Source organism: Nannospalax galili, unplaced genomic scaffold (assembly GCF_000622305.1).
Source record: "Nannospalax galili isolate Female #2095 unplaced genomic scaffold, S.galili_v1.0 scaffold45, whole genome shotgun sequence".
Classification (NCBI taxonomy): Eukaryota; Metazoa; Chordata; class Mammalia; order Rodentia; family Spalacidae; genus Nannospalax; species Nannospalax galili.
In genome coordinates, this window is record NW_008355775.1 from 4,773,400 (window position 1) to 4,789,436 (window position 16,037).

Consider the following 16,037-nt stretch of genomic DNA (forward strand, 5'->3'; position numbering starts at 1 on the left):
TCTTTTACACTCTCGTTTTCTTTTTTAATAATTATGAGACATAATAACATTAACAAATAAATTTTCCATCTGTTGTGAGGATTCTTTTCCTGGGGATACTAAGCAATGCTTATTCCCTTTCATGGTTCTACTGTCAGACCAATGTTTGATTAAAGTTTTACTGGGGAACCAATGAATTTATTGACTGTGCTTACCAAGATAACTGAGGGGTTGCTGAGGTGTATGAAAGACCTGAGGGTATGCACACTGGAAAGCCTTTACCCAGCATGGGTCAAACTTCTCATCCTAGCCTTCCCCAGATTGTATACTTTAGCCCTCCCCAAATCCAGGAGACCATGTGTGATTGAGGCTAAATTACATACAGGTGGCTGGGAAGAGTGGCTGGATACTCCAGTGAGGGTCCAATGACTCTACATGCCCCTCCTTTAATGAAGGAGCACAACTGACAAAAAGCCTAATTGTGATGTTGTTTAGCAATCAGAAACTGCTGAAGTCGAGATGATGGTAGTTATTTCATGCAGAAGAGACTGATGTACAGCATCATCTTATTAAAATGACTTGGAGTATAAAAGGATTTGGTGCTACAATCCACAAATGAGGGAGAACATACATCTTTTATATTTCTGAGTCTGTGTTACTTCACTTAGTATAACAGTTTTTAGGTCCATCCATTTACTTGCAAATATCCTTATTTCATCTTTTTTTACTGCTAATAGAACTCCATTTCATAAATGTATCACATTTTTGTTAAGGACTCATCAGTTGAGGGACACTTAGGTTGCTTCCATCTCTTACCTATTGTGAAAAGAGCAGCAAGCAAACATGGTTGTACAAGTGTCTCTACAATAGGATGAGTCCTTTGGGTATATGCCAAGGAGTGCTATAGCCGGGTCATATGGTAGGTTCATTTTTAGTTTTTAAGAGTTCTCCACACTGTTTTCCATAGGGGTTGCACAAGTTTGCAATCCCACCGTCAGTGAATGAGCATTGCCCTTTCTCCACATCCTCACCAGCATTTGGTATTATTTGTTCTCTTAATCCTACCCAGTCTGGTTGGGGTAAGGTGATACCTTAGGGTGGTTTTAATTTGCATTTCCCTAATTATTAACAATGTTGAACACTTTTTGAGATGTTTCTTAGCCATCTTTATTTCTTCCTTTGAGAAATCTGTTTAGATCTTTAGCCCATCTTTGAAATGGGTCATTTGGTTTCTCGATTCTTTGATTTTTTAGTTTATATATTCTGGATGTTAAATCATTGTCAGATGTGTCAGTGGTGAAGACTTTTTCCCATTCTGTGGGTTTTTTGCTTCACTTTTTTATTGTTTCTTTTGCTGTACAGAAGCTTTTTAGTTTAATGAGGTCCCACTTGTTGATTGCTGACCTTAATTCCTGAGCAACTTCTGTCCAATTTAGAAAATCCTTTCCTACACCTACATCTTGTAAATTACTGCCAATATTTTCTTCTAATAGTTTCAGGGTTTCTAGTTTCACATTGAGGTCTTTGGTTTATTTGGAGTTGACTTTTGTACAAGGTGAGAGATAAGGATCTAGTTTCATTCTTCTATAGGTGGAGATCTAGCTTTGCAAGCACCATTTGTTGCTCTCTTTCCTCCATTGTGTGTCCTTGGCACTTTTGTCAAACATCAGGTGGCTGAAATTGCGTGTACTCAGGTTTGGGTCTTCAATGATGTTCCACTGACGTATATGTCTATTTCTGTGCCAGTACCATGCTGTTTTTATGACTATAGCTCTCTAGTATACTTTGAGATCTGGTATAGTAATCCCCCCCCCAGCACTATGCTTTGTGCTTAGGGCTGCTTTGGCTACCCAGAGTCTTTTGTGCTTCCACACAAATTTAAGGATGATTAATTTTTTCTAATTCTGTGAAGCATGTCACAGGGTTTTTTAATTGGGATTGCATCAATTGCTTTTGGTAGGATGGTCATTTTCACAATCCATGAGCATGGGAGGTCCTTCCTTCTCCTGGTGTCTTCCTCAATCTTTTTCTTTAACAATTTAAAATTTTCATTGTAGAGATCTTTGGTGTCTTTGGTCAGATTTATTCCAAGATACACTTTTTTTTGCACCTATTATGAATGGAAGCATTTCCCTGTACTCTTTCTCCAATTGCTTATCATTGGTATATAGAGAGGCTACTGATTTTTGTACATTGATTTTATAACCTGCCACTATACTGAAAGTGTCGATCAGTCCTAGGTTTCTGGTGGAACTTTTGGGATCTCTTCAGTATTGTGATGGTTTTGAAAGAAAATGTCCCCCACAGATTCCAAGTATTTGGACATTTTGTCACCAGATGGTGGCACTGTTTTGGGAGGTTTTAGAAGGTGTAGCTATCCTGGAGGAAGCACATCACTGGGGGTGGGCTTAGATAGTTCTTAAGCCTTGCCAGATCTCCAGTTGGTTTCTTGCTTCCTGTGCCTGTGTGATGATGTGAGACCTTAGCTTCTGCTGCTCATGCTCCAGCCACCTCCAGCCACCATGTCTCCCTCCCGTGATGGAGAGTAATTGCCCTGGAACTGTAAGTTCAAATAAACTCTTCCTTCTATAAATTGCTTTGGTCAGTGTTTCTATCCCAGCAACAGAAAAGTGACTAATACAGGTATAATATCATATCATCTGCAAAAAGGGTAGTTTGACCTCTTCTTTTCCAATTAGTACTCTTTTAATTTCCTTCTCCTGTCTTATTGCTCTAGCAAGAGTTTCAAGCACTATGTTGAAAAGGAGTGGGGATAGTGGACATCCTTGTCTGGTTCCTGATTTTAATGGGAATGCTTCCAGTTTTTCTCCATTTACAATGATGCTGGCTGTGGGTTTGTTATACATAGCTTTATGTTCACTCTAGTCATAAATCCATGCTGAATTTTGTCAAAAGCCTTTTCTACATCTATTGAGATGACAATGTGGTTTTTGTCTTTGAGTCTATTTATTTATATGATTAATGACGTTTATTGAGTTGAGTATATTGAACCATCTCTGGAATAAAGCTGACTTGATCATGGTGAATGATCTTTTTGATATGTGTCTGTGTACAGTTTGCACATATTTTGTTACGAATTTTTACCTTTAAGTTCATTAAGGATATGGGTCTATAGTTTCTTTTTTGATTGTGTCTTTACCTGGTTTTGGTATTAGGGTGATGCTGGCTTCATAGAAGGAATTTGGAGGTTCTCCCTCTGTTTCTATCATTTTGAATAGCTTAAGCAGTATTGGTTGGAGGTCTTCTTTAAATGTTTGGTAGAATTCTGCTGTAAATCCATCTGGGTCTGTCTTTTTATAGTTGGGAGGCTTTCTATTACTGTTTCGATTTCCTTATACATTATTGGTCTGTTTAAACTCTTGATCTCTTCATGGTTTAACTTTAGTGGTTCCCATGATTTTAGCTATCCATCCATTTCTTTTAGATTTTCAAATTTAGTAGAGGATAGGTTTTTAAAATATTCCCTTATTAATGCTCTGGATCTTTTGGGTGTCTGTTATGATGTTTCCCCTTTCATCTCTGTTTCTATTGATTTGGATTTGGTCTTTCTTTCTTTTGGTTAACTGGGCTAGGGGTCTGTCTATCTTATTTAGCTTTTCAAAGAACCAGCTCTTAGATTCAATGATTCTTTGCATTTGATAGAGTTCAGGTCTAGTTGACCCCAGACCCAGAAACCATTAAGGCCCCTAGGAGGAACTAAGTCAGCCAACTAACAGCCACTTGCAAGCTGACAAAACAGCTCTATGAATTGGTGACCCAATGTACTGTGTTCACCAGAGCATGCTCCACAGACTGACAAACAGGTTTCCCAAGCCCTGTAGCTGCAATACGTTCCTGGAACCCTGTAATTGTAGAAAACATGTTTTACAGTAAATGTTTTCCTCCACAAGTTTCACCAGGTACCATCCCCACACCCTCCCTGAACAGCCCGAAAACAGCCCCAAACAGCAGAAAAATATTCTCTTTTTCCACATTCTTTTCCCTTTATAAGCTACCCCTCTACAGTCATTAGGCTGCTGGTTTCACTCACTCCTGAGTTGAGACCCAGCACAACTAACCTCAAAGTAAACTCTCACTTTGCCAGAGTCCTCTCTGTTTCTGTTTCGGGGAGATCCCAACCTCTGCCACCTTTTTTATCTAACAGTATTGTTTTCTTTGTTTCTATTTCTTTAATTTCTGCTCTGATTTTTGTTATTTCTTCTTTTCTGCTGGCTTTGGGTTTCATTTGTTCTTACTTTTCCAGCGTCTTGAGTTGCAGTGTCAGGTCATTTATTTGGGTTCTTTCTAATGTTTTTGTTTATGTGTATGCATGTATTGCCTGCATGTAGGTAACAGAAGCAGCTGTCAGATCCCCTGGAACTGGAGCTATGGAAAGTTGTTAGCTGCCATGTGGGTACTGGGATTCAAACCTGGGTCTTCTGCAAGATCAGTCAGTGCTCTTAACCACTGAGCCATCTCTCCAGCCCCTCTTTCTAATTTTTTAATGTAGGCACTTAGAGCTATAAACTTCCCTCTTAGGACTGCTTTTAAAGTGTCCCAGATGTTGTGTTGTGTTGCATTGTCCTTTTCCTTGAATTCTTTTACGTGTTTCTTAATTTTTCCTTTGACCCACTCATTGTTTAGGAGTGTATTGTTTAATTGCCCTAAGTTTGTGCAGTGACTAGGGCTTCTTCCAGTGTTGATTTTGAGCTTTATCTTGTGGTCCGAAAGGATGCATGGAATTATTTCAATTTTTTTGTATTTGTTGAGGTTTGTTTTGAGGCCCAGTGTGTGGTCAATTTTTGAAAAAGTTACATGGGGTGCTGAGTAGAAAGTGAATTTTTGGTGCTTGGGTGGAATATTCGAAAGATGTATGTTAGGTCCATCTGATGTATGGTATCATTTAATTCAGACGTCTCTTGTTTATTCTGTGTCGAGGTGACCTGTCTAATGTAGACAATGGTGTACTGAAGTCCCCTTCTATTACTGAATTGGGTTTAATTTGTGTCTTAACATCCTACAGTGTTGTTTTAATGAATTTGGGTGCACCAGAGTTTGGTGCATATATGTTAAGGATTGTAATATCTTCTTGGTTAATTGTTCCTTTAATCAGAATGAAGTGACTCTCCTTATCTCTTCTGATTAGTTTTATTTTGAAGTCTATTTTGTCAGATATTCGAATTACAAACCGTGCTTGTTTCTTAGTTCCATTTGCTTGGAATATTCTTTTCCATCCTTTCACCTTAACGTAGTGCCTGTCCTTGAAGGTGAGATGGGTTACTTGCAGACAGCAAAAAGATGGATTTTGTTTTTTAATCCATTCAGTTAGCCTGTGTCTTTTGACAGGGGAGTTCAGTCCATTGACTTTTAAGGTTTTTATTGAAAGGTATGTATTGGTTGCCATCATTTTGTTTGCTGTTTGTGTTCTTTTTCTAATTTTGTGTATCCTCAATTATACTTTTATTTATTTTCTTTCATTGTCACTGGGGTATAGTTGTTCCTTTCTCCTCTCTTTGTATTGCTTCAAGTATTCTTTGAAGGGGCAGTTTCATGGACATGTATTCTTTCAGGCTTTTCATGTCATGAAGATTTTTCTTTCCCCCTCAACTATAATAGACATTCTTGTGGGGTAAAGTATTCTAGGTTGGCATCTATTGTCATTTAGAACTGGAAATATCTTGGTCCAGGCTCTTCTGGCTTTCATAGTTTGCTGTAATTCTGATGGGCTTTCCTTTGTATGTGACTTATTTTTCTTTTGCTACTTTCAGTATTCTTTGTTCTGTACATTTAGTGTTTTTACTACGATATGTCCTGGGGAGTTTCTTTTCTGATCCTATCTATTTGGTGTTCTATGTGCTTCCTGTATTTGTATGGGGATGCTTTCCTTAATTTCAGGAAATTCCCTTCTATAATCCTGTTTAAGATCTGGTCAATACCACTAACCTGAAATTCTTCTCCTTTCTCTATGCCTATGATACATAGATTTGGTCTTTTCATGGTGTCCCACATCTCTTGCATATTCCAGTCCTATATTTTTTTAATTTTTCATAATCTTTGCTTGAGTGGTCCAATTCTTCAACTTTATCCTCCAGTGCTGATATTCTGTTTTCCATTTCATTCATTCTGGTGGTGAGGCTTTCCCCTGTTGTTTCAAGTTGGCTTATTGAGTTTTTCACTTCCTTCTTCATTTCTGCCTGAGTTTTCTTCAATATTTCTATCTCTTTTGTGAATTCATTCAGAAGTTTATCCCTATCTTCTTTTAGTTGTTTGATTTGTTTGTTCCTGTGTTTTTTAAATTCGTTGAATTCCTTGATCATGTTTATGACTCTTCTTTTAAATTCAGTGTCCTGCGTTATCTCTAGGGGGTTCTCGTTGTAGAACTCTTCTACAGGACTGGTGGAGTTTGGTGGGGGACATAGTGTTTTGGCTTTCCATTTTACTAGTCTTTCGTTGTGATTTTGGTATGTGAATTTCTTTTCTTGTTTGTGATTCTGATATGAGAATTAAGTTGAAGTATGCTTCTGTTTGTTATTATTGGTGTGCTTTCGTCATTTTCTTATCGGTTATGTAAAGCTGGTTGGTCCAGGTTTCAAGTTTTCTTGGGTTTTATTTTGGAGGGAACTGATGGCTTCAGATCAGCTACTCAGGAGTTCCCACACAAACCCAAGTCAGGTTCCAGTCAGGTATACTCAGGCTTCATTTTAAGGTTTGGACTCCTACTAGCAGGAACTCACAGCAAAATTTGGGAATTTCCCTAAGGGGGGGGCCGATTTTGGGACTCTCAGTTGGTCTGCTGATTTCTCAGCCCCTTTTCCAGAGGGAGGCCAGAATAGGCACACTCTGGTGGTCTCCTGAGATCACAGTACACAGATGGAGGTTGGAACCTGCCCTCTCAGGCTGTCTGCTAAGATCTCACCCTTATCCTACCAAAGCCAGGTCTGCCACAGGCCAAGGGAGGGGCCTCACACTATCACAGTTGGGGGATTGGGTAGGGTGCAGTTCAGGCAGGATCACCACCATGTGCAGGCAGGATCTGGGTGCTCTCAGGCAGTCGTCCCCTGCATTCTCGGGCCCTATGCCAGAGGCAGGCAGGAACAGGCACTCTCTGGGGGTCTGCTGCTATACAGATGGAGGTCAGAACCCACCTCTCAGGCTATCTTGCTAAGATCTCAGCCTTATCCTATCAAAGCCAGTTCTGCCCCAGGCCATGGGAGAAGCCTCACACAATACCAGTTAGGGAGTTAGGTTTAGCAATTAGGGGAAGCTCAGCACTCTGAGGCAGTCCCCTGTGTTCTCAGCCCCTATGCCAGAGGGAGGCTGGAACAGGCACTCTCTGGTGGTCTACTGAGATCACCCCTTGGTCATAATTTTCTAAGTTTGAATTTGAAGTTTTAACATCAAAAGAAAGATTTATTTTATTCCAAAGTAACCCTGCTTAGGATCCTCCATTTTCATTACCACAAAAACACCTCTGAAAATTCTACAGCACTTTTTTCATAAGACCTAAGCTTCCCCTCTTCCATTTTGTGAACTTCACATAACTGGCGCAATCTATACCCAGGATATCACTCATTATTGGGTGTATACAGCAGAAGCTTAGAGTAATGTGGTGATTAAAAAAAACCTGGCATGTGCTTGATGGTGTGCGCAGAAGCCAGCTAGCTTAAAAAAATGTGTTTGTGGTGGGGGCAGAAAGCACCTAGATTAAAAAAAAAAAAAAAAAAAAAAAAAAAAAAAGTGGTTTAAAGCTTTCAGACTTTCTAAAGTTGGTTTGCTACCAAATCATTTCTAGTCTTTACTCTCAAACCAATCTTGAGCTACATTCCTATATAAACATTAAAACAGCACCAAGAAACAGCTTGTCAGTGAATCACAAGTTCTTTTAGTAAAATATATTTTGAAATTCCAAAATAAAAGTCATCCTTGCACTGCACTATTGTTTTTAAAAATGAATTCCATTATAACTTTTATTTTTCTAGAAACTTTTAGAAATGCAAAAATCTCATGAAAGGTAAGTATCAAAGTGAAGTTTGAAGACAAGGAGCAAGGTGTTCTAGAAGTCACAGCAGCTTGGAAAGACACAGCACCTCCATGAAATGGACTCTTTGACCTTGCTCTTTTGATTAACAACTCAAAGAAAAGCTGCTCTGTTCTTCTTTTCTCTTGAGAAAATTAAAAGCTTCTCTGACATCTGTCAATGAATCTTTTTCAAAGTGTGACAGCAAGGTACCAGTTGACTGGTGAAGGCACTGGGCCATGGACACAAAATAGGAAATGGTTGCTCTTGGTAATCTCAAAGAGCCAGCATAGAATCTTCTGGTATCAGCATGGCTTCAGCCATTGCCAGTAAAATGACAACACAGCATACCATGAGACAGTGTCTCTACTGAGCCCACAATCAATTAACTCATCTTCTTCCCCAAATCTAGTTTGTACTTTGTTTTCAAATTTAGCTTAAGTGAAGAACAATTACATAAGTGCTCGTGGGTACCACAAAAATTCTCAAAGGCAGTGCTTATTCTGCTAAAAACTTTCTGGGGAAGAGAAGTCTTTAAAAAGTAAACACGAATGAAACACTAGTCGTACTAAAATTTGGGCATATAAAAATCATTCTACAATGATTAAATTGATAATAAATTTATATTTGGCAGAAAAATAAAAAAATAAATAAAATTTACTTGTGAAGAATCAACTAGAGGGAAAAAAAAATCAACTGTAGTCAAGACAACCACATCAAATGTGATAGCATCCAAAGGATACAGCCATTAAGAATACAGGCAAGGACATTGGATTTAAGTAGAAATTCTGTCACATGTTAGCAAGTTACTAAGTCTCCTTTAGAAGCACTGCATTAGACAAAATGCAAGCTGTTATAGTACTATATAGCATATTATGCATAGATGTCTAGCAGCGTCTAACAGTCATTAAGTGGTAAAAAGAGTACCTTCTCAGAGTTATCAACTGTAGAAGGAACAAAGGGTACCATATACGTGAATGACTTCTGAAAAAGACACTTTAAAAGGTTTATCTGTAAAAAGCCAGATATGGTGGCACATGTCTTTAATCCTAGCATGGGCAGAGGCAGGGCAATCTCTGTGAGACTGAGGCCAGCCTGATCTACATAGCAAGTGTCAGGCCAGCTGAGGCTACAAGGAGACCCTGTCTCAAAAAAATTAGTAAATAAGCAAAAACAAACAAATAAAAGGTTTATTTGTGAACAATTATTATAAATATAACTATTATTTTAAAAATTTCAGGAATATTTTGATGATACGTTATTTCCCTATGTGGTAAAACTCCTCTTGTCAATGTCATCTATTCCTTAAACTATAAAGTTAAGTGATAAAAATTAAAATAATCCCTCTTACACACCTTCCATATCTATACTTGTTTGTACACAATACCCTCACAAATGTTATATCAGCTTATTTGCCCTTTGTTAGGGTCAAATAAGACTTTTTTTTTTTAAGGCATCTCTTTTTTAAAGAAGCAAATCAAAGCCAATCTTTTGGTAATGGTTTTCAGTTTGAAGATATAACACAGGATCTTGCATTTTAATTGAAGAATCTCTATATATGATGCTGTAGTCTTAAAAAGTGAGAGAACTTACTTTTTACAAATGTAAACATTGGAACAACCTTAATTGGTGCTATTAGAATTTCTGAGGCTACAGTTATTTTCTTCATGCTACCTGTAAGACTTCACACAAAGAAAAAACAGTAATGTAGAGTCCCCACGTGACTTTCCTTTAGTATTGGGGAACAATGTAAGTCTTAATAGATTGGATTTTTTTCTCTCTTTTTTTTTTTGGTCTTGTTTAGTTTTGGTTTTTTTTTTTTAAAGACAGTGTCTCTTTGTAGACCCGGGTAGCCTGGACTTGCTGTATAGACCAGGCTGGCCTGGACCTTACAAAGATCGACTTGCCTCTATTCTGAGTGCTAGGGTTAAATGTGTGCACCACCAGGCCCAGCTTTTAAATACATTGGATTTTTATCACACTTACTTTTTTGTGATAAATGCTGCACAGTCCTCTCTCAATGTCAGGCAATTTACGTAGATGATTTTCTATCTGACCAAACACACTCGATTCCGAATGGAGGACTTCGGATACTGCATCAAGTCGAGCATTTATGTCCCTATAAGAATAGAATAATAACAATGATCAGAATTGTTGGGACTTTGAAATGCAAACATTGCCCAGTTTAATGCCACACTCACTTAGAAAGCATGGGAAGACACTTTCATCTCATTCTTCCCTGCCTCCTCCTATCATCTGGCTCAAAGCACAGGTAACATACAAAGAAAGTCACTAGCTAAGTGTGACAGAAACTGGCCCAGGAGGTAAACACACAGAATTTATTTCCCAACCTCCTTTGCAATTAAGGGCAACCAAGCTGTACTCACTGAGGTATGGATGGAATACTATACGTCACTTCCATGCCCTGGCCCACAAGAACTTTCTGTGCAAGCTTTCAGATTCACTCTGCTTTTGCCAACTACATGTTGAGCTCAAAGTGCTGCTGTGAGCCATACTTTGATTCCATCTGCCTGGTTCATAAGTAGAGCAGAAAATCCTCCACCTCCACATCTGCTACACCAAATGAACTTATGGCAGCAAGTTAATAAACGTCTCATGTAGTTAAACCACTGCAAATGAGTATGTGTTTGCTATAATAGCTTATGCTTCCATGGCTAACAGGCCTACTGTGAGCATAAAACAACTTGGTTATGGTGGTGATGGTGTTGAATTGAGCATGTGACAACTGAAATAGAGCTAAGCAAGGATGGGGGATACTTCCACTGGCTCTCCTTCACCCATTCTTCCTCTGAAAGGGTTCCCAGACCCACCAGACAGGATTCAGGCCCTGTGCCATCCTTTCAGAGACCACCTCTTTGCTCTTTTCATAATCCTATCTTTGCTTAGTTCTGTTTCAGTCGACACATGCTCAATATAACAAAGAGCAAAGTGGAGAACAAAAACTGGAGAGAATGTGATATCAGAAAAAAACAGGAAACTATAGGGTTTTGGGATTTTATCAATGGTGAAATATCCAAGTGATAAGTCACTTAGGAAGAAGTGGTAAGGTCTGGTCAACTTAAAATGGAAATCTGATTGGCTAAATGCATCTTAATGAGATGTGGCCCACTAAGTCCCTGTCATCATCAAAGCTTTACAGTGAATATAATGGCCATCTGTGATAGTAAAGACTGAAGAATAAACATGTCTGGTACGCATGGGCCCTCAGTAAAGTTTACTTCAAATAAACGATCCAGTGGATGAGGAATGAGCAAATGTTTTAGTGAAGATAGAGGATCAGACACTAAGTAAACATGTTGGTCTCTCAAAGTTGTGTTGCTATCCCATACACCAATGTGAAGGGCACACCTGACATCAGGATTCTGCCTGGATGAATTAAATTCAGTAGTGTACAGTTAGTGAAGAGTTTTACTGTCATTGTCCATATACCACCCTGTAAAGTCATGCCTTTCTACAATGTAAAGCCATTTTTACTCCATTCTCTCTGGCTCACACCCTCCACTGTAGAACAAGACCAGACTCTGTAGATATCCAGACTGTCTCCTTAGTTCTCTGAAGGTCAGCCCTGGATTCTAGCCACCTTTTCCATCTCTTTTGTCACTAGTCTAGTCTAAGTGAAAATCATTTTTCCCAATGACTACTGCAGTAGATTAATTTTCCTTCCATGTCAATTCTGTCTCTTTCACAATCCATTCTTTACACTGCAGCCTGCATGGTCTTCCTAATACCCAAATCTGTAAATGGCATATTTTTGCTCTAGGCTCACTGATGACTTGACATTAACCTTGGGTTCTTTAACTCCAGCATCTTTAACAGAACTGCTTAAAAGGCACCTGGTCCCTGCTCACTTGAAGACTCAGTTTGGCTTACCCATCACAGTCTTCCCTTGACCTTGAGTTCCAGTCAGCCTGAATGTCTTTCAGTCTCATGTTCAATACAAGTTCTCTGGCATCAGGGCTTTCTCTCTCTTGCTATTCACTCTGCCTGGAAAATTCTCTTCCTTGGCCCTACTGTCCACTGGCTCCACCTCATCCATCCTTCCTCTGAAAGGCTTCCCAGACCTACCAGACACAATTCAATCCAGGAGCCATCCTTTCTTAGACCATCTCTTTGCTCTCTTCATAGTGGGGATCCTGGCTGCTGTTCTTCTTCAGTGTATTTACTACTGCACTAACTTTCCACTAGACTACAAGCTCCATTGATCAGTCACAGAGTTTCAACATCATTTTTTCATCCCCACAATTTCAAAATCATTATATATGCTTGCTAAACAGTTGTTGAAATTAATTAAACTCAATTCCAAAGACCACAAAATAAATCAAGATGAACTGAAAAACAATTAAATCCTTTTTGCATAGGACTGTTGTGATAAAATAAATCAATGTTTTACTCTAACATTTACTCAAAATGCTATATAAACATGAAGTTTTACTTTAATAACTCATTCCTGCATAAATGAAAGATGACACCAACTGGAATAGACTAGGTTGATGCTACAGATGGTTTGGGGACAGATAAAAGAATGCCATCTGTGAATGTATAAGACGGCCCACATAGATAGCTACTGTCTCAAAATTAAAGGTCTTCTAAAATATAGAAAGAGCAAAAGAATTGAATTTTTACGAATTCTACCAGAAAAAAATTTAAAAGACATAAGACTCTAAATTCCTCAAAGAGACCAGAAAGACTGCACTAAGCTGGTTTCAATCTGCAAAAACTCAAAGGAAGCAGCTTTTAGTCTAACCTGGGGTCAGCCCAGGCCAAAGCACCATGCTCACTATGAATCACTTTGGTATTAACAGTCCTCTCCAGCTCAGAAGTTAAGAATTTGGGCTCAGAAGGCAGATGACTTGATTCATAACCAGGCTCTGCCATCAACTAATTATTTGGCCTTGCTCTGGTTTTCCCACCTATAAACTGGGACTAGCAATGGGCCCTAATTCTTGGTAATATTACAAGAATTTCACAATAAAGCCAAGCATTTAGTACAGTGTCTACAACACAATAACCACTCACTAAATGCTTAACCAATCTACCATCAGTGTTGTAAAATCAGTGTATTAGAGTACACAAAGAACAGTACGTGGAAGGGGAAACTGGAGCCAAAAAGTAATTTTGGAATAACTGTAGAAAACCTTAAGCAATAGATGCAAAAATGAGCATTTTGTGCAAAGTGAGTGAATAAGGAGAGCCGGTCCTGTATCTTAAGCACTAAGTCTACAGGCAGTGGTGGTTTGAAGTATCACGTTGAAATTGAGACCATAGCCTACTACTACTTGCAGGTGCCTATAATGGCAGGGAGAGAGCAAACAGGCATGTGGTGTTGCTCAGTACAAATCTGTCAACACTGGAGTAGTGATAATTCCACTTGTCTTCTGTATGCAAACTGGAATGGAAATGAGTAAGAATACTTCAAAGTTTTTAAAAATAAAACAATGTACATAATTTGTAGTTGTTTTTTAATTAGAAGTACATACAAGACCTTCCAAGAAACTATAGTAAAGCAATATAAAAGACTAGGAGAATCATTATGTTAGTACAATCTGTGACAGAGACCGGGCAAGTGTGAGAAGTAACAAAATAGGAAGCAAGCACTGTCAAATGGATGATGATAAAGTTGTCTTCTTTTCCTTTCCTGCTACTGTGATAAAATACCCTGACAAAAAGTACTAGAGAGAAAAACGGGATTATTAGGCTCATAACTTCAGGTTACAGTTCATCACTGCGGGGAACTCACTGGCAGGAGCTTGAAGCACTAGTCACATCCACAGTCAAGAGCAGAGAGATGAATGCATACATCCTTGTGCTCAGCTTGTTCGCCCCACTCTTAGAGAGTTCTGCATCCAAGCACAGGGAAGAGTACTACCCACAGTGGTCAGGTCTTCCCACTAATCAAGATCATCTCCCACAGACATGCTCAGAGGCCAACTGAATCTGGACAGTCCTTCATGGAGACTCTCTTCTCAGATAATTCTAGATGATGTCAAGTTGACAATTAAAACTAACCATTACAAAAGATAGCATTCTGAGATATCCCACAGTGGTGTTCTGTTGCTCTTACAATATTACACAGTCTAAACCAATGGAGGGAAGGCACCTGAATCGTATCATTCCAGGGGCCAAAAACAATGGACTTGAGGGTCTGCAAATGATAAAGATTCTTTTTTACCACCAAAGACCAAAGGACTGTATGTGGGTATCCCAGGAGTCTTTCACGTTTGGAGAGGAGCTGGTAGATGTTAGTATCACTCAAACCAGTTCAACCTACAGAGCTACTGCTACTGATGGGGGTGGTACCTACTGGTTAGCTCTTGTGATCATGTCCCTACAATTCAAACATAAGGGTATTTGGGGAAAACAAAGGGTAAAATAGAAACTCATGGTGGGGGGATATTAGATTTGGGATTTGTTTTGTTTTGCTTATTTTTCACTGACAAGTTTACTTTAAGGTTGGATGATCAAAATTAGTGAATTAAACTTTCGACAGTAACACACTAGTCATGTGATATGGCTAAGCTGACTATTTAAATAGAAACATTCACTCCACTCCTTTCCTAGGATTGAAGTATTATTACACTGACCTAGCTAGCTTTGCCTTTCATACAACCCACTCAGTAATCAATGAATAATCACTGAACACTTATAAAGCACCAGTGTAGGAGGTGGGAGGGGTGAGAGCTATAACCGTTATCTACATACCTTTGCAACCATGTCCAAAAAGAATTTATATTGTACTAACAAAAAAATAAAACTTTTAAAAATAATTAATAATGTAATTAAATGAAATTTTAAATGTGTTATGATCCAGCTACAATGGGAACTCACAAAGGCAAGTTTTGGGGGTCAGTTTTGAAGACAAAATAGAATTACAACCATTGTTGGGGTTTTTTCCTCCCTCTGTCTCTCTCTGTCTCTGTCTCTGTCTCTGTCTCTCTCCCCCGCCCCTTCTTTCTCCTCATTTGTTTTAAAGAAAAAATAGAGTTAGTTTTAGGGGTCAGGGAGGACTTACTAGGGATACCAATCTTCTGAATAAAAAAGTAGAATTAGTGGGAACTGTGAGAGCAGGAACACGAGAGGTCCCATGTGGCCATATGAACAATCCAGGCCACATGGCAGCTGCAACTCTCTCTTGGGAAACCAGGCTAGTGGTCTAGACAGGCAGCAGAACAGTTCAGTGGACCAACCAGAAATCTGCTTCAGAAGCCCAGGCAGGCAACAGTAAAGGACTGAACTTGAGGAGGAGGCTATGAGAGCTGAAAGAAGCCAAGAGTTTCAAAAACATTAAGCAGGCAACAACAACTATTTCACATAGGGAAGCTTTTGTTAGTTGCAAAGTCCTCCCCTAACATGAGGAGAAACAGTCTGAAAATCCCCATGGATAAAGGCATAAAGACAGAGAAAGAGAAAGTTAGAGAATCATGAAGGAGAAAAGTACATCACCTTCCTCTCCTCCATTCTCCCCATAATCCGCCTCTTCAACCTCAATGAACGCTGCCATTTACTGCTGGGCATCTGAGCTAGTCCAGGTCTACAAAGGCATGGATGCTGGAGAACAGAGCAAAGGCCAATGCCAGTGCCTGGCCACCCATATCACAGAGGTGCTGGTTAATCCTCACATACCACCAGGACAGGTTCACTTTTGTCCTGGTAGCAGTGGCCACCCTTTCCACTCATTACCGTTGCACGCCAGAGGACCCAGGTATGTGGTCAGTGGCAATCAATAACAGCTCTTCGGTATTTGCCCCCACCTGCCCCTCCCATTTATGAACAGTGATTGATCCCACTGAGGTGAGTAAACCAAGAAGCCTAGTGAAATATGTTAACAAGATCAGGAAATATGGAAAACCTCAAAGAATTACCAGGGACTCCAGGTGGTGTTAATTTTAAGTAGTTCCTGAGAGTTAAAAGTGGCATTTAGTTTTGATAATCTAAATTTAATGCTAAGTGGAAGGAAATATGTAACATTCTATTACCTTGTCATTTAAGCCAGGGTAATAAATTAGAGATATAGCCATTAACA

The 16,037-nt window shown here is 39.2% G+C and overlaps 1 protein-coding gene across 1 annotated transcript in view; it reads right to left on the reverse strand.

Moving 5' to 3' along the window:
* Msh3 (mutS homolog 3) overlaps window positions 1–16,037 on the reverse strand; it is a 228,423-nt gene that overhangs the window by 88,638 nt on the left and 123,748 nt on the right. The window contains exon 13 of the mRNA XM_008853317.3: window positions 9,983–10,115. Coding sequence (XP_008851539.1) covers window positions 9,983–10,115 — 133 coding nt within the window. The remainder of the gene's footprint in view (window positions 1–9,982; window positions 10,116–16,037) is intronic.